The sequence below is a fragment of the Diplotaxodon limnothrissa genome, linkage group LG3 (assembly GCF_057381915.1).
Source record: "Diplotaxodon limnothrissa isolate DT_005_m linkage group LG3, D_limnothrissa_male_GT1.1, whole genome shotgun sequence".
Taxonomy (NCBI): domain Eukaryota; kingdom Metazoa; phylum Chordata; class Actinopteri; order Cichliformes; family Cichlidae; genus Diplotaxodon; species Diplotaxodon limnothrissa.
The window spans coordinates 56,385,154-56,406,126 of record NC_140598.1 but is presented as its reverse complement, the minus strand read 5'-3'; the positions used below and the strand labels follow the sequence as shown (position 1 = coordinate 56,406,126).

General features: G+C 42.0%; 1 protein-coding gene across 3 annotated transcripts in view; it reads left to right on the top strand.

Moving 5' to 3' along the window:
• Positions 1-20,973, top strand: part of LOC146636642 (adhesion G protein-coupled receptor L3) — a 268,557-nt gene that overhangs the window by 57,923 nt on the left and 189,661 nt on the right. For all 3 annotated transcript variants that reach the window (XM_085349627.1, XM_085349626.1, XM_085349628.1), the window contains exon 3: positions 17,618-17,858. In XM_085349627.1, coding sequence (XP_085205753.1) covers positions 17,804-17,858 — 55 coding nt within the window. In that variant the 5' untranslated portion in view covers positions 17,618-17,803. The remainder of the gene's footprint in view (positions 1-17,617; positions 17,859-20,973) is intronic.

Here is a 20,973-nt window from a genome sequence, read left to right as displayed (position 1 = left end):
TTCAGAGACTCAGTCACTGTGTCAGAAGAATGAAAGCTATGTTTTTCAAAGATAGGGCTGTTAAAATTTCAGGCTTCTCAGTAGATGGCGTCAGGATATGTCGGGGCGCAAGGCGCCATCGGGGCAGAACTGGCAGGGGAACTCATCTCACGGAGCCACCATGCTTACATGCAGACATGAAAGCAAATGATTAAGGGAAATCGGCTGTAGAGTTTGGAAAGCACTATGTTTCTCCGTTTGTTGTCACGATAACTGTAAAAGTTGTGATTACATGCACATAGTCAGCAATCATAAATTCTCCCACTACAGTTTTTTTCAGTTTCAGACGATGTTTCTTTTTTCCCCACTGTTTTAGGCTTGCGTCTTTCAATTGAATACATAGGCAAAGATGCAATCTCGTAAGTAGCAGTGTTAGTGGAGTTTCTGACAAACCCTTATACCAACAGAAAACTGGATTTTTTTGTTTGTTTGTTTAACTGAGTCACATTATAAAGAGCAAAATTATTTTCCGGCAGCAACAAATGTCGCATTGGTTGGGAACTGTAGCTGTGTCTAATACACTTCTGCAGCTGTAGAGAGAATTTACAGCAGCAAAGATGATGAGGGATTGATTTAAAATATAACTACAATGCCCATGATCATGATGATGGAGGAATATGTTACCCAGTGCAATACTCTAACTCAGTCATGTGTTTTCAACAGTGTCTGAGCTGTGGTGAGGCTCTGTAGAGTAGACAAATAGCTGCTTCAGGCTTTACTTGTATAAAATCACTGTTTGGTTCAGGGCTTTTTATTGGCTGAAGAAAGTAAAGCATTAAGTTTTTTTTTTTCTCTCTCACTGTCCTTTTTAAAAATACAATTAATTTGAGTGTTTGTGACGGGGTGAAATAGATCCCGACCGATGTGAAATACCGATATTAGCTCCTGGCCGATACCCTTCACTTGTCGATGTATCGGTATGAACATCTGTGATCGTCAATGGATGAAAATTTTAAAAAGTGAGTAAATGAGTGGAGATTATTGTGGACTTCAGGAAGCACACAGCCCCACTCCCCCCCATCATCCTGACTGACACCCCCATCACCTCTGTGGACTCATTCCGCTTCCTGGGTACCACCATCGCCCAGTACCTGAAGTGGGAGCCCACCATCACCTCCGTCATCAAGAAAGCCCAGCAGAGGATGTACTTCCTGAGGCAGCTGAAGAAATTCAACCTGCCAACACGGACGATGATGCAGTTCTACACTGCAATCATCGAGTCCATCCTCACCTCCTCCATCACCGTGTGGTACGCTGGAGCCACTATCAGGGACAAACAGAGACTGCAGCGTGTTGTGCGCTCTGCTGAGAAGGTGATTGGCTGCAGACTCCCATCTTTGCAGGACCTGTACACCTCCAGGACATTGCGGCGTGCAGCTCGGATCTCAGCTGACCCTTCTCACCCTGGACACAGTCTGTTTGACCTGCTCCCCTCAGGCAGGAGGCTCCGGTCCATTCGCACCAGAACCTCTCGCCATAAGAACAGTTTCTTCCCCTCTGCTGTTGGACACATGAACAATAACCATATGACTGTTCCCACCACTAACACATGACCCTACGCTGTGTTCACTGCATCATTCCATGTTTGGCACTGATCACCACCTGCACTCATGTATATATCTTTCAACGTAGCACTCATAATTCTTATTCTCATGTATATATCTCATGTATATCTCATGCACATATCTTCCCACGTAGCACTTTTAATTCTTATCCCTACTTTTATTTTTTTCCATGTCTATTTAAGTGCTATTTATGACAGCATGTTTGCACTGAAGCACCGCAGCAATTTCCTAATGTTGTAAACCTGCTCAACATTTGGCAATAAACCCCATTCTGATTCTGATTCTGATTCTGAGAAACCAAACCGATATCAGAGCGTGAAACGGACACGCATACAGAAGTTGGATTACCAGCAGGGGGAGATGATATACTGAAAGCTAAGAAGTCGCTACTGATCAAGTAAGGTGTGAAGTACATCCCAGGCTCATTCTGTGCCAGAAACAATTAAGCTAGGTAGCTATGTATATAAATGCTTTCCCAGGATTACTTTCATGTTGGCTTGAGGTAAAATATCTCCCTCTGCTGGTACATGCGTGTAATATCGGCGAGATATCGGCTTTTTAAAACCATCAAATATCGGTATCAGACTTAAGTCCTATATTGGTCAGGTTCTAGTTTAAGGAAGCTCAACAAGTAACGTGTGCCCAGTCATACAGTACATAGGACTGGGCAATAAGTGTGGCTTTTTAACAAACACAATCACAGTCCTGAACTTTAATAGTTTCTTTACATAACTAACCATCAAGTTTGCAAAAACGATGCAATGTGTGAAAAGATTTTTACCAGCTTTGAGCCACGCGAGACTAAACACCCTTCCAAAGGTGACATCTGCGCACACACGCAGCCGATTCTCCCCTCTTTACTGCTAAAATGCATCAGATTACAAGCACATGCAGATGACACCATGCGGAGTCAATGTTAGGCATATGGTATTACAAATAAGGCCATTTCTTATATTGTCAATAAAATACTGTTCGCTATAAAATCTTCACTCTCCCCACCACCTCTGGTCATTTCTAAAATAAGGCTCTGCCACTTAAATGTTCACATATTAATCCTCCCTTTACTGCATGTGTCACACTACTCATTTGTCAGCCTCGGTTTGGAAGTATCCATCGAATTTGATGAAGCCTCTTCAAACACAAGATGGCAACAGATTTTTAGAGGGACGGCTGCCCCTGCTGTGGGAGTTCTAAGTCATCTGTTAATCAGAGGCACCCGTAATTATGCTAGTCGTGGAGCAGTTTTCATTTTTCAATTTGTATGACTGGCTTTGCCAAGAGTTGCCTAACCATATCCATTCTGAAATTCTTGACATGAGCATTGTGGTGTTGGCTGCAGTCATAATATTTCCACCCCTCCCGATGGACATATTAAACATGAGATCCACCAGTAATGTCTCACACAGATGATGTTATTAGACTTGCCAGCCCGAGGCATCAGCTGTGTGTATTGGACGAGTGTCAGAGCCGGGAGCTCCCCTCCCCCATTCCAGACTCCCCCCCTGTGCTGAAACCAACTGGTCCAGGAGCTGCGTGCCAGCCTTGTGGTGACTCGCAGAGACCCCTCTTTGCTCCATGTCCAAGTCAGAAGAAAGTCTCTGGCGCTGAAACCGAGGCCCTCGCACTCCCGAAATATAAGAAAAAAGTCTCCTTTCTTCTGGCGAGCGTTAGCGGGGGACTCTGGGTTGGGGTGCATGGAGAAGGGGTAGCGTGTAGGATAGAGTTTCAGAGCCTGCTTTAAAGTTAGCCCCCCTCCTCGCTCCTGATGGCCTGTCGTGCAGGTTGAATAACATTCCAGTGTCGGGCTGATGCAGAAATGAAATGAGGAGAATCAAACGAGAAAGGATGGAGGGGTGGGAAGTCACTTTCGGCTGAGCTTCGGGTGCCCCTCTAGAGAGGTGGCTGACAGGACTCCCCAGAATTGGAGTCAATATTATTCCGTCTGAGAGGGGTTTGGATGAATGAGACTCAACAGTGATGCAAAACAAACCACTGTCAGATTGGCATCAGTGTCAAAACGGTTTGATACTGACACCGTGAGTCAGCGCGTGGCCCGCAGAGTTTCTAAATTTACAACAAGCGGCAATCCAGATGGGAATACATCATCAGATTTTTGTCTTACAGGATTTTTCAAAACGCCAGCCTGTCCCTTCGAGTTAAACGGTGACGCTGGATTTAAGCTAACTGTTGTTAGTGTGTGTGTCATGTGTGCTAGCGTCGCTAATTAGCACTAAACGCAAACTACAAGCGATGCTGATGAAAGTGACACTGCTAGATAATTGATAAAGATAGTAAGTTTAACTGAAAATAGAGCCTTTTTAAGAAGATCTAAATGGGGAAACAGAGCGAGCCTCCCCGATCCCTTGATTGTTTCAGAGTCGAGAGGCCCTCCTCTCGTTTTTAACCTTGACCTAGTAATTAAAAGCAGACCTCTACCACAGGATCTTCGGGTGTAGCGGGGCTCATAAGGGGTCAGCTTGTTGGAAATGTGATCACGGGCACAGCCTACATGTGCAGTATAAGTATTTTGTATAATTTTTGAAACATACAGCCCATAATAGGAATAGGCAGCGGATAAAAGGGCTCATTAGAGGCTCATCATCTGGGAACCATGAATGCATATACAAACGTTATGACAACTCATACGACTGTCAATAAAGAGACTTAATATGATGAAAAACTCATATTATGTCACATATTTCAGTCTAGTTCTCTAACTGACAGATTAACATTATAATCCCTATTGAGCCAATATAGTTACTAAAAAGTATTATACGATCGAGTGTCTTAAAAAACTCTTGCATTATTCTATTATGCACGTACGTAGTATGTATTAATTATTCCTAATTGGTTCAAAATCCTTACTTTGGCATGAAAAAAACTTTTTAGATCACTTCCTCTCTTTCTTTTTTTTTGGGCCACTCTCTTTGGCCAAATTGCACTGTAGGTCATTCCCAAAGACCAGCCCAGCATTGACATATTCTGTATTGATTAGAAAAGAGCTAATGACATCCACTGTGTCTTCTGTTGTACCACCGGCACACACAGGAGGCAGTCTCATTAATAATGTTGAGTTCTGAGGGGCTTTGTGCAGTTTTTCTGTATATTTGAGTTGGTGTACTCCGGGAAGTCAAAAGCAATTACCGACTCCCTCGTTTTCATTCACTCCGTGGAGATGGCAGAACGGTGTTTGTGGCTGTGGAGTAAAGTGGATGAATAACATTACACCAGAGTGCAATTAGGACTTGGACCCGGATCACAAGTCTTGATGATTGTACGCTATGTAAATTAAAGTGTATTTTGGAGAGACAAAGGAGGAATGGGGCAGAGCACGTGCTCGGTGGTGGGGTGGGGGCGTGAGAGAGTTTGCGGGAGCAATTGTGCAAGAGCGTTTGTTATACAATGAGACCGCGCGTCTTCTGTGGTGTATCCGAGCTGCCAACAAACACACCATATCACGTCTTCTGGGTGCAAACCTTATTATTATGCTTTCCAGGCCAATCACACCACAATTGTTATGCCTTCCAGGTCCATCCGTCCAAACCCCTCATTTGAATCCATATTGTGCATTCTTAAGTCTTGGACTAGAGATTTTCCTGTAATAGACTTTCCATTAAAGTGCGTCGCATCAGTCCACATGCACGCTCCAATCACAGCGCTGTAAAAGCCACATTTTACACAGCGTTTCTGTACTTTGACATTCGCTAACTACCCTCGACCGTTGTGTGGCTGCCTCACCCCAGGAGACCTCCTCTTTTAGATTTAGATAGGTTGCCTGCTGAGTCCAACCCAAACACGTTCTACCACTCAGCCAAGAGACACAGGCAGGGCAAGGTCGTTGGATTGTGTATATATAAGTGTGTGTGGTTGCCTTCCCAAAGTGAAGGTGCATAAAAATGCAAAAAGGTGCGCACACACTCCCACAATGCATTATCTCCCCCCGCTGCACACTGCAGGTACTCTCCTGGTTTGATGTCTAAAACATCTAACTAACTGGCCTTTACTATTGCGCTCACACAGAAATTAGACAGAGTCGCCACCGATAGCATCTACCCGGTGTCGGTGTGGTTCGCACTTCGCCGGCCTTCATTTCACTTCATTAAGTCCCTCGCCTTTGCAGATTTGTACATCACACCAAGTTTTTAATGACTTAATTAGAATTAGTCAGCATCTAGTGAAATTAAGCCAATAGATCCTAAATGGCTTTTTTTTTTTTTTAAGTAGCACAGCATGTAAGTCCATGCTGCTGAGTGTATAACACAAGTAGTCCATTAGCTGGGGCTCAAATGCCATCTTTCACTTTTTCTTTTTAACACACACACACAAACCTAACGTGAAATAAGTAATAAGTAACTGTACAGTAGTGTTAGCATGTGTTTGAAAGTGTGTGTGTGTGTGTGTGTGTGCTGTGGACAATAGGTAAGATCAGGAGAAAGAAAAAGGGAGAAAAAAAACAGGTTTCCTGAAATTCAGCAGACATTTAGATTGAGGTTGATATAAATCTAGAAGTGAGACCAGGCACCTCGAGACTGGCTGTGATTTGTCAGACCTGAGAGCTTTTTCCTGGACAGAAGAGAGGAGTATTGCTCTCTTTGTCCAGAGACATACCCCATGAGGATGTTTGCCCAGACCAATCAGACTTTCATCAAACTTCATTCTGTACTAGTCTAAGTGAGGACTTTGTGTCCCCGCTGCCTGCCAGCTCTCTGCACTTCTTCCATAGATTACTCGGCAGGCACCTCTTCCCTACAGCTGGGAAAAAACAAAACGCCCAATTATAGATGATTATCTTTGAGCATTTCCTGATAAGTCGAACTCAGGGAAGAGAACAGAAGGTGTTAGGTAAGGGATGGCTTTCCGGGGTGAATGCGGACCATAATGATTTGAGCCAAGATCATATTAACTCATGCTTCATATGATCTTATCTCGGCTGGCAGCTACTATCAGTGCTTCTTTTCTTAAAAGTATTAGTATTTTCAAAGCATTGTGCATGGGCAGACAGTCAAATTCAGTATAAATGTATCAGTATATAAGTTTTAGCGTTACCCACATTCTTCCCCTTCCTATAAACGTCTTTTTTTTTAGTTGAAAGTCAGCCCTCAGGTCTTGCACCAGGCATTTGCAAGTTTATTCTTGCTCCCTAATCGATCACTCCAAAGCCGGGTCACCGGGGTCTCGGACGAGAGCAGCTCTCTCACGTTTCAGCCTGCATTTTCTAAAAGCCGCCAGACAACACTAAAGGAGCCTACGAAGCAATTCACCTTTAACCCCAGCGCCAACTATGTTTGGATGATTATTTACCCTTATTTACCAGGTGAATAAGACGCGGTCTGATTCAACAAGGGCGCCGACTGTCGATGACCACAAAGAATGCGTCTGGGTTCGTTGGTCTGTTTGCTTTGGTTCTCCGAACACATTCTTCGAGTGTTAAATGTTGTCTTTGAGTACTTTTTATGGCTTTTAAAGACTACTTTGAACGAGGTCACTAAAAATAATAAGCCGCTGAATGCACGGGTTTAACACAATTAAAGTTTGGGGTAGAAACATGGGTCAGGATGAAAATGGGAACAAGAAAATAAAAACCTGACAACGATCAATGAAAGGATATGTGCCAGTTCTGGTCCCACTGAGCCAACAACTTCCTGCAAAGAAAACATACCACACTATATTTGCTGCATCGATTATTTGTTCACGCCTTCATATTGATATTTGCACATTTAGGAACGTTGCGAGGACGGGGACATTTCACACAATAAAAGGGCAGTAACAAAAGATTTGCTTTGACTGAAATGTCACCGTTAAGCCTCGATAAAAGGACCTTCTAGTGAGCGGTGAATTTTCTCCTTCTGAGTTCACAAATGAGATTGTCACATTACTCTTTACAGGGAGTGTGGTCCTTCTCTGTTTGGAAATGTAAAATCGTCTCACTGACATTAATCAAGAGTGACAGAAAATATGTTATTGGGAGCTTTCTGAAGAAAAAAACATGCACATAACTTGAAATCAAATGCACATTTTTTTGCTAGGAAGATGGTGATTTATTGAAACATCTGCAAACATACATGGAAATAAAGGATAGCAGCCAAAAACAGAGTTTGTACAATTCTAACAAGCTTTAAAGTCAATATTTGCTACGACCACCTTTGTTTCTCAGCACAGCCTCAACTCTCAGGCAGCTATCTCGCAATTTCCTTCAGGAATAATTGTCCAGGCTTCCTTGAAGACATTCAAAGCTCTTCTTTGGATGTTGTCTGCCTTTTGTTCCGTTCCCTGTAAAGATGATCCCACGCTACTTCAACAATGTTGAGGTCCGGGCTCTCGAGAGGCCAATTCATGACTGATAGTGTTCCACTGTGTTTTTTTCCCATCCAGGTATGCTTTTACTGCATGTGTTTGGGATCATTGATATGCTCAAAAACAATCTTTTTTTGTATTTCTTAAAGACACGACTGTCAAATACTGTTCCTCTGCTGTAGATAGTTGTTTTTCTTTTCTAAGGCTGCGAGTTCTTCTTTTGTCCTCCACTTGTCAGCTTTCCTTAATGTTGTTAAGGACGCACTGCACGCCATGGTGAGATATGCCAAGTTTTTGGCTAACACCTCTTGGTGAATCACCTTGTTGGTACAAAAGATACTATTTCGTGCCTGTCAAAATGTGTTATCTGGCATTTTTCATTGATTCAGCTGAAGAAATGGGAACAAATGATGTGTTTTCTTTTTATGACAGGCTGCTAGCAACAAAGTGCATAGAGGCAATTTAAAGTTGGGTTTTTTGGGGGGGCGTTTTTTGGCTAAGTTCATCGCTTGAGTTAGGTGCATTTTTTAGGCTGGAATAATTTGTAGATTAGTTGTAGGTGGCTTAAACAAAACAAATAAAAAATCCAAGGACCAAAGTGAAAATGAGTGAAAAAGCAGCCGATCTCCAAAGAAAAACTTTGGGAGACCTTGAGAACTTTTTCTGATTACAAGAAAGTCTAGTGCTTTGGAAGCAAAACATGTATGATGACTAGTAGCTAACGACTCTGCTATCTGTGTCCACTGTCGCCGCTTTAAACTTTTTTTGACACTTCCAGGCAACCAAAAATGATCCAGTGAGTCATGGGGCCGTCTTGGCTCCCCTCCCTGCTTCCCCTTTGTGAACCTACACCATCACTCCAGGCTTTCGTTCAAGAATTCTAGCTCAAGTGGTCACTGATGGGCACGTACGCGTATATAAACACACATGCCTTCTGTTCAAACAACCAGATCTTTCTGCTTCCGTCGTCTCACCCTCCTCCACCTCCTCTGCCTGTCTTGCTCTGCCTCTAATTTTGCTGCAAGTGGAGTCCAGGTGGAAGCCATTTGAATTCCCTGTGGTCGTGACCACTGTGGTTGCTTGTGACACAGTCATACCTCTCATTTCCAGACCATTTACAACATATTCTTGCCATCGGTAACACTCATGCTACAATCATTATGCCACCTAGACACACCATTGCAATTTGCGGTCAACAACACTAACACAGACACGCAGGACCAGATGGAAGGCAGAATTAACATTGTAATCAAGTCTGTGTTGAGTGCATGCAGCATAATACATTATGTAGTTGCTGAAAATGTGCATCACATTTGCCTGGCCATGGATGCCATGCAATTCGTGTTTTAAGATTTCATTATATTTCGTGCACTTGGCTCAGCATCACATAATGATATTGAAATGCATGCACCATTGGGATCAGTATTATTGACATTGGAATTTGCTGTACCCCTGACTCAGAGGCTGAGCTGAAATTGCTGTTGTTGTTTGTGTGTGTCTGTGGGCGTGTGTGTGTGTGTGTGTGTTGCGTGTGTGTGTTTGTACAGTTGCGATTTCCCCTTCCTTCTCAAATCTGGCAGGGAATGAAGTGTCAATTGGAAAATTATGCAAATGCAGTTAGAGGGAATACAAAATGGAAGGAAATTGAGATCTGAAAAAGTCAAATACAAAGAAAGTAAATTGAGATTTTTCTGAGCAGATGCCCTCCAAACATGGATTCATCTCAGTTCAGACTGTGCTGAAAAATGACACCAGTAATTAGAAAAATGGTTGGGTTCGGCTTTGTTTCAGGCATTGAAGGGTGCAGCTTGTATTATATTTCTTTGTTAGCTTTCTGGCTCGTATTCACAATGCTTCATGTGGTTTTCAACTGACCATATGTTGTTCATTCTGAAAGCAGTGGCTTGTAGATATTTTGAAAGCCAATCCAAACTAAACTTTTATTAGGAGGAAAATTCAGATATAGATTCTAGAGTTTCACAGCTGATAGCCTAGCTGTCTTTCCCCATATGTCCGTTCACACGGTTTGAGCTCAATGCTAATGTCAAGCTGTTAACATGACTTTGCCACAATTTGGATACACGAGTTGGAACATTGCAAAGTGGAAAATGACACACTTGCTTGTGTTCTCCATGAATTTCAACAGGGTTGTGTTCAAATCAAGCACAGAAATTGTGCCTTTACTGGAAAAGATGATTGCAGATTCTAACGTTAGCTTCGTAGGCAATCAGTTGCCAAGCCTCTGACCACAGACCAATACCGGTCCGTGAGTCATTTGGTACCGGGCCGAGAGAGTTGAGGGTTGGGTGTGAAATTTATGGTTTTCAGGGCTTTTATCGTTATTTTTGAGTCGTTTTTATCATTAACTCAGTTTCCCTGGGTCTTTTCCCGTGTGTTATGAATAAATCTTCGTTTTTTTGGTTTTATTTTGTTGTATTTATCCGCGAAACCTTAAAGGCCGGTCCATGAAAATATTGTTGGACGCAAACCGGTCCGTGGCGCTAAAAAGGATGTTCTACGCTCATATATGAAAATTTAACAAAGTCTAAACACAAATCAGTGCTATGAGATTCTTTCATTGCTCCCTGAATAACTAGCACTGGTACTGCTGTTGGTGACCCGTGTTCCCCTGCCGGCTGATTATTAGTTGATACTACTTCTACTTTTGCGTTCTTCATCTGACGTTTTGACTGTTACAAGTCCATCATTCATAATGCCCTGCAAATAGCGCTATGTAATTTAAAAAGTAAAAAAAAAAGATATTCAGAAAAACAAATAAATGAGTTTAGATACTCATTTGAATCAGTATCAGTACCAACAGACATGCAGGCACAAAGCTCCTCCCCTCACTAGCAGCTGAACGTGTGAACAGTAACAAATATCTAAACGTTAGCCATCTGACTATTACCAATTACCCCACATTAGCCATCTATTAAGTTATTAAGTTAGCGGCTAATAATAAAAGCTAATGTTAATGTGGGTGGGAGGTAGGCAGGCAGCCAATGTTATCAGCCCTGCCCGTCTGCAAAGTTAAAGGACAGTGTTAATTCAACATAATTCGTTGTGTCTAAAAAGTGTTATGTTTCTGTTATGTACCAGACTAAAGCTGAGAAAAGTCTAGCAGCAACAAGACAGAAACAATTGCAGCTTGTGTTACAAACTCTATTTAATAAACTGTTTTATCAGCGACATAAATAATGTGCCAAGCCACCAGCAGCACAGTAAATAAACAGGCAGTTGCTGAACATATGCATGGACTAGTATTGTTGATTAACTTTATTTAAATATTCTTACTTAAAATTTTTCTTAATGTAATCTATTACAATTATTGGTATCAAAAATTGTATCTGTATCCGGTTGAAATTCCACTATTGTAACAACCCTCCTACACAATTTTAGCCATCTATAGTTTAGGATGCTGGCATGCTACCATGAAACAGATGGTGATGGGGAAGTATGGGTGAGATATTTCACTCAAAACCTGAAATCGTAATGCTTTTGTTGTGGCTACATTGCCAAACGTGTACTGTGGTATTCAGTCGTGATAACCACCAATGTCAAAAGCCAGAAGCTGAAGAAATGGTTTTTACCTCAGAATTATATCCAACCCTGCCAATGCTATCCATCCGTATCTCTGAAAACAGCTGTCAGCATAACATAATGGCAATATATCGATGCTGCTGCCTAGAGGAAATCCATACTTTCCCTGAGGTTGCCTGGCGTTCAACGTTGAGGTCACTGTGTTTTATACCTATAAGCCCCGTTGTGCTCATACAAATGTGAGTATCTTTGCTTTGAGTGGTGTCTGCTTCAGTCTCCCGTAGCCACGTAATATGAGGCCCGTTTTAGCTCGAATCCAAAATCAATCCTGGCCACATAATGACTTGCCGTGTTTGTGGGCACAGCATGCCAATTGCTCCTGCAAGGTGATTAATGGCCAACAGGTGAGGTTGTCATGGTAACCTGTCCACCTGAGCCAGTATGGCAACAACAGCTGACGTGAAGGCTGTACATTGAATCTAGTCAGTGATTAATTACCTTCAAACATCAGTTCACGTGATCCCCCCAACCTTACGTCTTCCTCTCGCTTTTAATGGGTTTTATTCCTTTTTCAATCCATCATTCATTATCCCCCCCTCTACCTCTCCCTTTCTGTTCTCCCATCCTCTTATCCTCTAGTCCTTTTTACTGTACATTCCTCCCCAATTCTCAATAGTCCATCCGTCTCTCTTTCCTGTCCTTCCTATTACCCACCTCTTCCTCTCTCTCTTTCTTTTTCTTTGTCTGGGATCCATTTGTGCTGCATTAGGCAAGATATGCTGAGAGAAGAAGAGAGGGAGGATTGAAAGAAGGAAGACGTGGAAAATGGATAGTGCCTGAGCTTTGCATTATAACGGAGAACTGTCTCAAGGCAGATTTGCCCTGCCTTTAAACGAGGCATCCATCTGCATTTATTCACTGCCTGTGTGTTTTTATTTCTCTCCCTTGTGGGAGTTCAGCTCATTCCTATAGCAACCCGGTGTACTGTTAAATATTTGTAATGGCAATTTGTTTTATTTGTTTTTGCACCCAGGTTTTTTTTTTTATTGTGCACACAAGTAATTTCCTCTAATGGATTGTGTTGCCATTGTCTTCCAGTTGGGAAGTGTCCTATGTGTCAGGAGGGGTTACAGTGCCTTTGTGTGCGAGGAGGAGCGGAGGTAGGGCCCCATTATTTAACCCAGGCCATCAGTCACACTCAACAAGCCTATCATATAGGAGCATTCAGACACTGTACGGGCTAAAGTTAGCGCTATTATCTGCCTGTCAGTGGCTAGCTGTGTTGGGGTCCCTTGTGGAAAAGCAATTGTATGAGTGAATGCCTTGCTGCTCACGTTGTCAGGCTCCAAGGATGCACGCAGTGCCTTTAAAAGACCACTCTCCATTTACCTTTGGTTTTTCACACCTTTCAGCTCGCATTAGCAAAGCACAATTATGACATTTCAGCTGAGTTTAGCGTTATAAAATTGACCGCTCAATTTTAAGCCATCAGCAAGGTTTGGGAAGCTCAACCGAGTGGAAAAAATAATCTTTAACCGTAGACGGAAAGCATCATCTCGGTTTTAATCATCTCAGCTCATCTCCTAAGATTTCCGAGTGAGTGCTCATCAATCATACTGTATGCAGACAGTGGGCTTGATTAATATTCATTTTATATGAGACACTTCATTTGCATGAACACACTGTCTGTCTCATAAAAATTACCAAGCCCTCCCTGCCGGTGTGATAAGCATCTGGACATGAAGCAGTTGAAAATCGGAGACATGCTACTTAACCTGATCCTACTTCATTACATAGCGTTACGTGGCAGGGCTTCAAGCATGCGTGACTAGTTATATCGCACTTCGTATGTCCCCATCAGATAACAGCGAGGATCAAGTTTCGCATTGTTACGGCGACGCTGAATAGAAGGTCTCCGGATTAATAGAAATCATTTTCGGTTTCCTCAGGTCGTGAAGTGACGGAGAAGTGCCCACCGGGGCAGTGATGCGAATCAGCCTGATGGCTATCTCACCGTCTGTATTGGTGAAACGAGAGCGCTGTGTGTGATGAAATCCAACATTTATAAGGTTTAAAATGAAAATCTACAGTCAACGCCGGCCACAAGTCAAAGTGAGGAGTCACTAAAAAGATGTTATTTGCCCGGGGAACATTTTTCATAACATGGTCCAGATGATTTGAATTGTTCGTGTTTGCTTAAGTTTTTCGTTATATTAAAGATCTTTGGGTTCTGGACTGGACATCTTGGACTTTAAGAGATTATAATGGAGAGCTCTTTTTATTTTGTGGCATTTTAAAAGGCAAGAAATCATATCTTACATCAAAACTAAGCCTGAGCAGTAATGAAAACAATGATTACACATAGCAATACATATCAGGCACTGTAGTAGGAGGACTTCTCTTTCTTTATCTCTGAGAATAGACATGTGGGTCATTTAATTATGTGTTTATAGTTTTAAGTTCTGCTTCCATGTAGGTACAGTTCAAGGATTTTTTTATTTTGACTCATTGTTCATATCAGATTTTTATTCCGCTGGTTTAGGAAAAAACTTATATTTACATCAGGTTATAATAAATTTGATTTTTTAAATGATATTTCCATAAAATTAATAAAATAACATTACTATTTACATTTTTAGTAACTTCTTATCCTTGTGCTCCACCTTTAGCAACAATGCTCAACAAGCATTAGCATTCCTGCGTTGTATTCGAAATTAAAATGCAAACACTCAATGTACCGTATACGTCTGATTTCTTATTCTGAAATATATTTCAGAGTGGATTTGTCTTCTTGACCCAAAGCAGAGTGAAGTGGTGCAGCAAACACAGTGCGGGGACAATGACTCAGATGTAAACTAGTAGTTGTGTATTTAAATATGTAAAGTACATGGAAAAAGCATGTAAAACAACTGGCATACTGTATTTGACTTCTGGTTATCTCTAATGCGCCGAAGCATTGGAGTAAAAACAGAGGAAGAAGGAGAGCTTCTGTAAAATATATGAAACGGCCTCCAACAATTTTGCAGGAGAGGAATTACACCGTAATGGTAACGGGTACGGCAGCAAATCCCGAGGTATCGGTGTGTTACGATTTCCTTTTAGCATGCGTGTGTGGAATTTATTCAGGTTTTCCTATCCGGCTTTCCAAGATGATTTTTTTTTCATATCAGGTGTCATTGACAAAGCAGTCAACACAGCATGACTAATTGCAGCATAACACATTTGAGTCTCACCCGGTTGGAGGAGCACGGGAGCATTATCAATGTCAAGATTGCGTGTGGTGTTTAGTAGTAAATCAGCAAAGCCAAACATCTTCTTCTGTAGCTTTTAACACTGCAATGTCACACCAAAGGAGATGAGTGTTCAGCACGTTTAAAACAACGCTTCCACACATGATTAATGAACGTACACTTTTTAAATTTATTTATTTGGTGTTTTGATCCCATCACCAGCTGTGGATCTGACTTATATTGTCTTAACAGATTTATGTCCGTCATTGCTTCCTACTTTTTTTCTTTGCCATTCTTTTTTAATGCAGTCACGCAACGCCCACCCTCTCGCCCCAACAACCACATTCCTTACTTTTCCTATCACCCGGCTTTGTCAGGTAAACTCTTCAGTTAATTAAAACGGTCAGGTTTCATCTTGGCTCCGTTGGCACGCACCACAGTTACAGAAAAAACCAAAACGACACCGACAAGGAAAAAAGTTGCGAGGGCCGTAATGAAGAAGTCTCCTTGATGTGGCTGAGAACAGACGCTACAGTTGTTGCTAGGTCTGCTAAATGTTGGCCAGCTTATCTAAGGGAGTTATCCTAAATCCCCCTCAAAACAAGTACCCTTGAAACGTCAGCACCATAATGTATCATAAGGCTCCTTCTGGAATACAAGACGAGCTGGCAATGCTGGACTAGCGTTCGGCCTTTTTTCTCCCCGCTTTCTCTAACGTTGAACAGGGTCCAAGCCTTTCTCATAAATATGTATTTTATGATGTGTTCTTTTGGCGCGCGATGCCAGTTTCAGTACCTAAGCCCACACTTTTTTTTTCTTCTTCTACTCTTTTTTTTTTTTTTTTTTTTTTTGGTAGAGAAAATTAACAACTGTGATAGTGTTCTTCATTTTATGTGATAATTTCTTAAGTAACACCTGTGCAAGTAGTTGCTGGTTAATAGGCTGTGCTGTGAGATGTGCCGTGTACGCTCTCACTAGCACACACAAATTCTAATTGTCTCCATCCCACTGAAAAAAAGCTCTCCTGAGATATAGGGGGGAAACAAGCACATGCCAGCAACCCTAGCTTTGAACTTTGTCATTCATATATATATATATATATATATATATATATATATATAAAATTTTATTTTAATATTTTTAGTCTGCATTTTCCCAAACCTTATCCTTTGCTATAAAACTCCAATTTGCCGCTTGGACAGAGTGATTATTCCTGGAATAATGTATTTTTTATTTTGTCAAGGCAGTCTCAGCATCCGATTTGATGTCGTATTTAATTTAGCTCTCTGGCAGCTGTCAAAGTGTTTTAATAAAAGCACTGTTTACTCATAAGGACGTGGCTTTGATCAAGCACGCTCTTTCACACTGCTATTTTAACTTCTTTAGAGTCCCACAGTCATTTCTGCATGCACGGGACGGAGCGAACAGTACACCAGAGGGTGGTTCGGTAGATGGTCTCCAAACTCCGGTTGAGTTCACTCATGGAGGCCTGCCAAGACTTTGCTAATGAGCACTTTTAACCTCTAATATTGCCCAAATGGCCTTCCTATGCAGAGACCAATGATAGGCTTCTGTAAAGTCCATTAATATCTGTTCAAAAAAATCTGATTAGCCTAATCGTGGCTTTTTGAATTAGGATTAAGGGCTAGATTCTGAGATGGGTTAAGTCGCCACTGCTTGCACAGCGTGGGAGCTGATATGGAAAATCTGATAAACGTGTTTTACTCGTGTAACTTGAGATTCTTATGTCAGTCAACTTCCCAAGTGCCGTGTCCTTTGACGCAGCGCTTGACCTTTCGCAACCAGATTTTCGTCCCTCCCGCAAAGGAATTAGCTCCCCCATAATATTGAATGTAGTACTGACAGCCTAATGTGCAGCAGTGGCGATTGTGTAATGGATGCCAGGATTATGTGCACTCTTTGACTTGTGTCGTTTTACAGAGATTACATTTCTGCAGCAGATCATGGCTGATGGTGGATAATAGAAGGGTTTTGTAGATGAGGGGGGATAATCATTAAAGCTGATTTAACTTTAATATCATGGTATTTGTTTTATGGGGATCATATTATGAATCGCATCAGATTATATTGTTGATCCTTCTTTAACCGTGCACCCTATTATTCATTCACATCTCACTGTTATGTTACATATCTTCATTTTGAATAGTGGCACAGTTTTCAGGAATCGCCATGCAAAACATATTTGATGTTTGCAGCTCATTTTATGCTAAGTAGCAATAGCTTAGCAATGACTTCCTCCGTCAGGAGTTCACTCAGGGGGCCCTCTCACGGTGTTAGAGGAGGTTGAGGGCAGCTCTGCTTTGTGAACTGTTTTGCCGACTAGAATTTTGGAAAGAAGCCCAGCAGCAGCACAGCAGAAAAATGTCCATCGGTGCAAAATCTCAAACTGCTAAGTTATGGTTCTTACCCGCAGGAAAGTGAAAACACTAGTGCGTTTCTTATGTCAATTGCCATCAATCCTTGAGAGAATACATGAGGTCTGGAGCACATATGCATAACCAATTCTCCAAATACAGCAGGGTGTGCTTCATCGCTCAGTGTTCGCCTCTCTGTGGGAGTGATTTGTTGGTAAGGTGTAAGGAGTTAACACTTCGGCGAGCAAACAACAACAGAATATCCAAAAATACCTTTTGTGGTTTGCGCTCTCTTAGCGTCTGGTTGATCACGCCTGGTATGAGTTCATATGACTGCAGACTGAGCAACTTGCACTGTGTCACTCGATGGCGACTTGAAACCCACAGTGCCATAAGGGCTGTGCATAAGGATTTATAAAGCCACGGGCATCCATCTGCCGCGCTTCTTACTGGAAAAGACAACAGTCCGATTGTTCACCAAGAAGTTTTTTGAGATCCCAAACCTCATTTACTTCCTGTCTTCTGTTCAGCTCATAGGCATGTTGTTTTTTTGTTGTTGTTTTGTTTCTGACAGACTTTGGAAGGCATCTGGAATCCGAGCAACAAGGCTTGCTGCGGTCCTGTGGGAAGTGTGGCGCAGTGGAGGGATCGGTGCCATAAAGGAAGCACCCAGCTGGGGCATTTGCCAGCAAAACACTGAGTACTGAACTTATCTGGGACCTTCAGCAGCGGGCGGTAAGAGGAGGAGGAGGAGGAGGCCATGTTGACCGCACGCCTGCTAGTCCTCGCCAGCCTCTTCGCACCAGCCGCACTGGGTGAGTTTGGCTCATTAAAGCAAGTGTTTGTGTCTGTGTGGATGTGCAGATGCAGGCACAAAACATGCCTCTTGCGTTTCCTGATTGGCATGATTTGAAGCTGTATCAGAATTTCATGTGTTCACTACTTAAGTGCCAGATTCTGTCTTGTTTTCGCCGTCTATGCAGCTCCTCTCACTAATTAGCAGTTATTTTTACTCCCAAAACTCGCAGAAACTTTTTTCCCTACACTTTTCTTCTTTTGATTTTTCTGTCTGTTTTTTTTTTTTTTTTTCTGTGATTTTTCGATCTATTTTTAGATCTGTCCCTCTTACTCTTGGCTCCATCTCTTGCTCTCCTGGCAATAGAAAAATGAACTGAAATTACTTTCAAAGAATCACTAACGCCGCGCTGGCTTTGTGGCGTACGTTTAGGATTGTTGAAAGTTGCAAGAATTAGGGAGGAAAAGAAGAAAAAAAGGAGATCTTTTATCACTTCATGAATTAAGATCTTAAGATTAATTTGCAAGGTCTTTCTTTTACCACGTCTCTGTAAACGGAAATCGCAGCGTTTCCCCTTGGCCTTCTGTGGATTGTTTCAGAGGCAAAGTAAATGAAGTCATTTAAATTCAGATTAAAAGTAGTCAGTGGTGGTGGTCTGGTAGCTCGGGGTGTGGATGCGGCTTGGGTTTAGATGTAGGGAGTGACGGGGAGTGGGGCAATGGCCCATAAAAATGTTAATTTAATATGGCGAGAACCATTAATGGGAGATTTGAGGCTAATTGAATTGTTTTTGTGCTGTGATATCTGTGGATGGGATGGGATTGTGTGTGTGGGGGGAGGGCAGGTAAAAAGCACACTTCTTCGGTTTTCCTTAATGCTCAGAAGAAGGTCAGGAGGCCAACAATACGTTGCAGGCTACATCCGTCTTTAGAGAGATCCATTGAGTAAAGGTTTAGGCATTACCAGGTAGTCGAACTGAAAATGAAAATTCATTTTTGCAAAAGAAAGGACTATTTATAAAGCTGTCTCGACTCCCTCCTTTGAGGAATGCAGGATGAACTCGGTGCTGTGTGGGTAAGAGCTGTTGATGATTGCCACTATTGAAAGTCTGGTGGGAAGGAGTGCTAATGATGGCGAGCTAGGCTTCCTTTTCCCAGTGGAGCACTGTTAGCCTAGCGTTCTAGGTCCTGTTTTCGGGTTGAAATACAAACTTGTCGGCACAATGGGACCTCGCAAATGTGTAGTGGCACTTGGTTTAAATAATTGGTGATAGTAGTTGATAGCTACTGAAACGTGGGCTTGTTAAAAGAGGGAGGCGTGGGACAGGGAGCATTTTTCTCTTGCATTTTTGCAACAATGCGAGTGGCCACTGGGACCGAGGCCACTCACGTGATCATAAGCATTAAGTTTTAACGCCCACTCCAAAAAAGAGGGTTCATTGTCATTTAGGTTAATTTGAGAATTCAAAAATAAAAAATATCAAAAGTGCTTTAACTCCACAGCTGATCACAGATGAGTAACGATCAAAACACGTACTGATAGAAATAACGGATTTGTGAGTTTCCCCTGAATGCGGGCAGGTAGCTAACACATCCAGACATGAGTATGGGACAAGTGGACATATGCTGTGCTTCTGAATGTAAAACCTTATGAATTTTAAAGTTTACCCTAAGCCTTTATGTCCGTTACTTAAAAAATATAACCTTCTGAAAAATAAGAGTGCATTTGGATAATAAAAACCAGGGTGCCTTGCTCAATTAGAACTAAAGGCAAGCGAGCAGCTTTTTATAACAGTGTTTTAAAAAGGTGGGTTGCTCCAAAGATTAGGAGCTGCCATTGAAAATGCTCTATCGTCTCTGCTTTTATGTCTGAATCTTGCAGTTTTCAAGAACAGCCTCAAATATTTATTAGCGAGGGCTGTTTGACAGCATAAAAAAATGATATACATAGACAAGAGGAGCCATTTCCTCCTTATAACACAACTTATTCTCTATTGTATCAAAGTAGATTTTGTTAAAATAAATGACAGTAGTAAAATAAAACCCAGTAAACTGATGTGCGATCAAGCCTCAGCATAAATGTCAAAGCACACACACTAATGCTTAACTAATACTGTTACGAGCAGCACAAAGGCACTCATATATCCATATACAAGCAGCCATATTTAGAGCAGACACTCTGCGTGGTCACTGTTGTTAGTCCCTTTGACCTTTCATTTGATTAGCATTGACTGTAAAGTGCTGCTTAAAATAGATATGTCAGTCAAGCTGCGCAGAAGCACCTCTTGGGCTATCTGTGTTAAATTCTGCCTGCATCAAAATCGGCTGCTTTTCACCTGCAATTAATTCTCTTAAAGCTGCAGCTTTACTGGAGGAATCTCCCGTCTTTGGAATGAGAGCGTTCTCACGTGTCGTCATCAGAAAGATGCATAACGATCGTCTGCCGGTTGGACAAACAACTGTAGGATTAATCAGAATCAGAATCAGAATACTTTATTGATCCCTGGGGGAAATTATTTTTTGTTACAGTGCTCCATTTTAAACCAACATTAAGACAAGACAGACAATACGCTAACTAAGAATAGTACAATATATACATATATATACATACATACATACATACATAAGTCACTTATAAATAAATATTTGGAAAAGAAACATGTGTAGTTGTAGCAGCAAACAGTGTGTTAAGTGGATGCGTTGTACAGGGAGATGGCCACAGGCAGGAATGATTTCCTGTGTCGTTCAGTGGTGCTTTTCGGTAATCTCAGTCTCTCACTGAACGAGCTCCTGTGACTGACCAACATGTCATGGAGTGGGTGGGAGGTGTTATCCAACATTGTCTTTATCTTGGACAGCATCCGCCTCTCCGACACCACCTTGAGGGAGTCCAGCTCCATCCCCACAACATTGCTGGCCTTACGGATCAGTTTATTAAGTCTGTTGGCATCTGCGACCCTCAGCCTGCTCCCCCAGCATGCAACAGCATAGAGGATCGCACTGGCCACCACAGACTCATAGAAAATCCTCAGCATTTTCTGGCAGATGTTGAAGGACCTCAGTCGCCTCAAAAAATAGAGACGACTCTGGCCCTTCCTGTAAAGTGCTGTGGTGTTTTTAGCCCAGTCCAGTTTA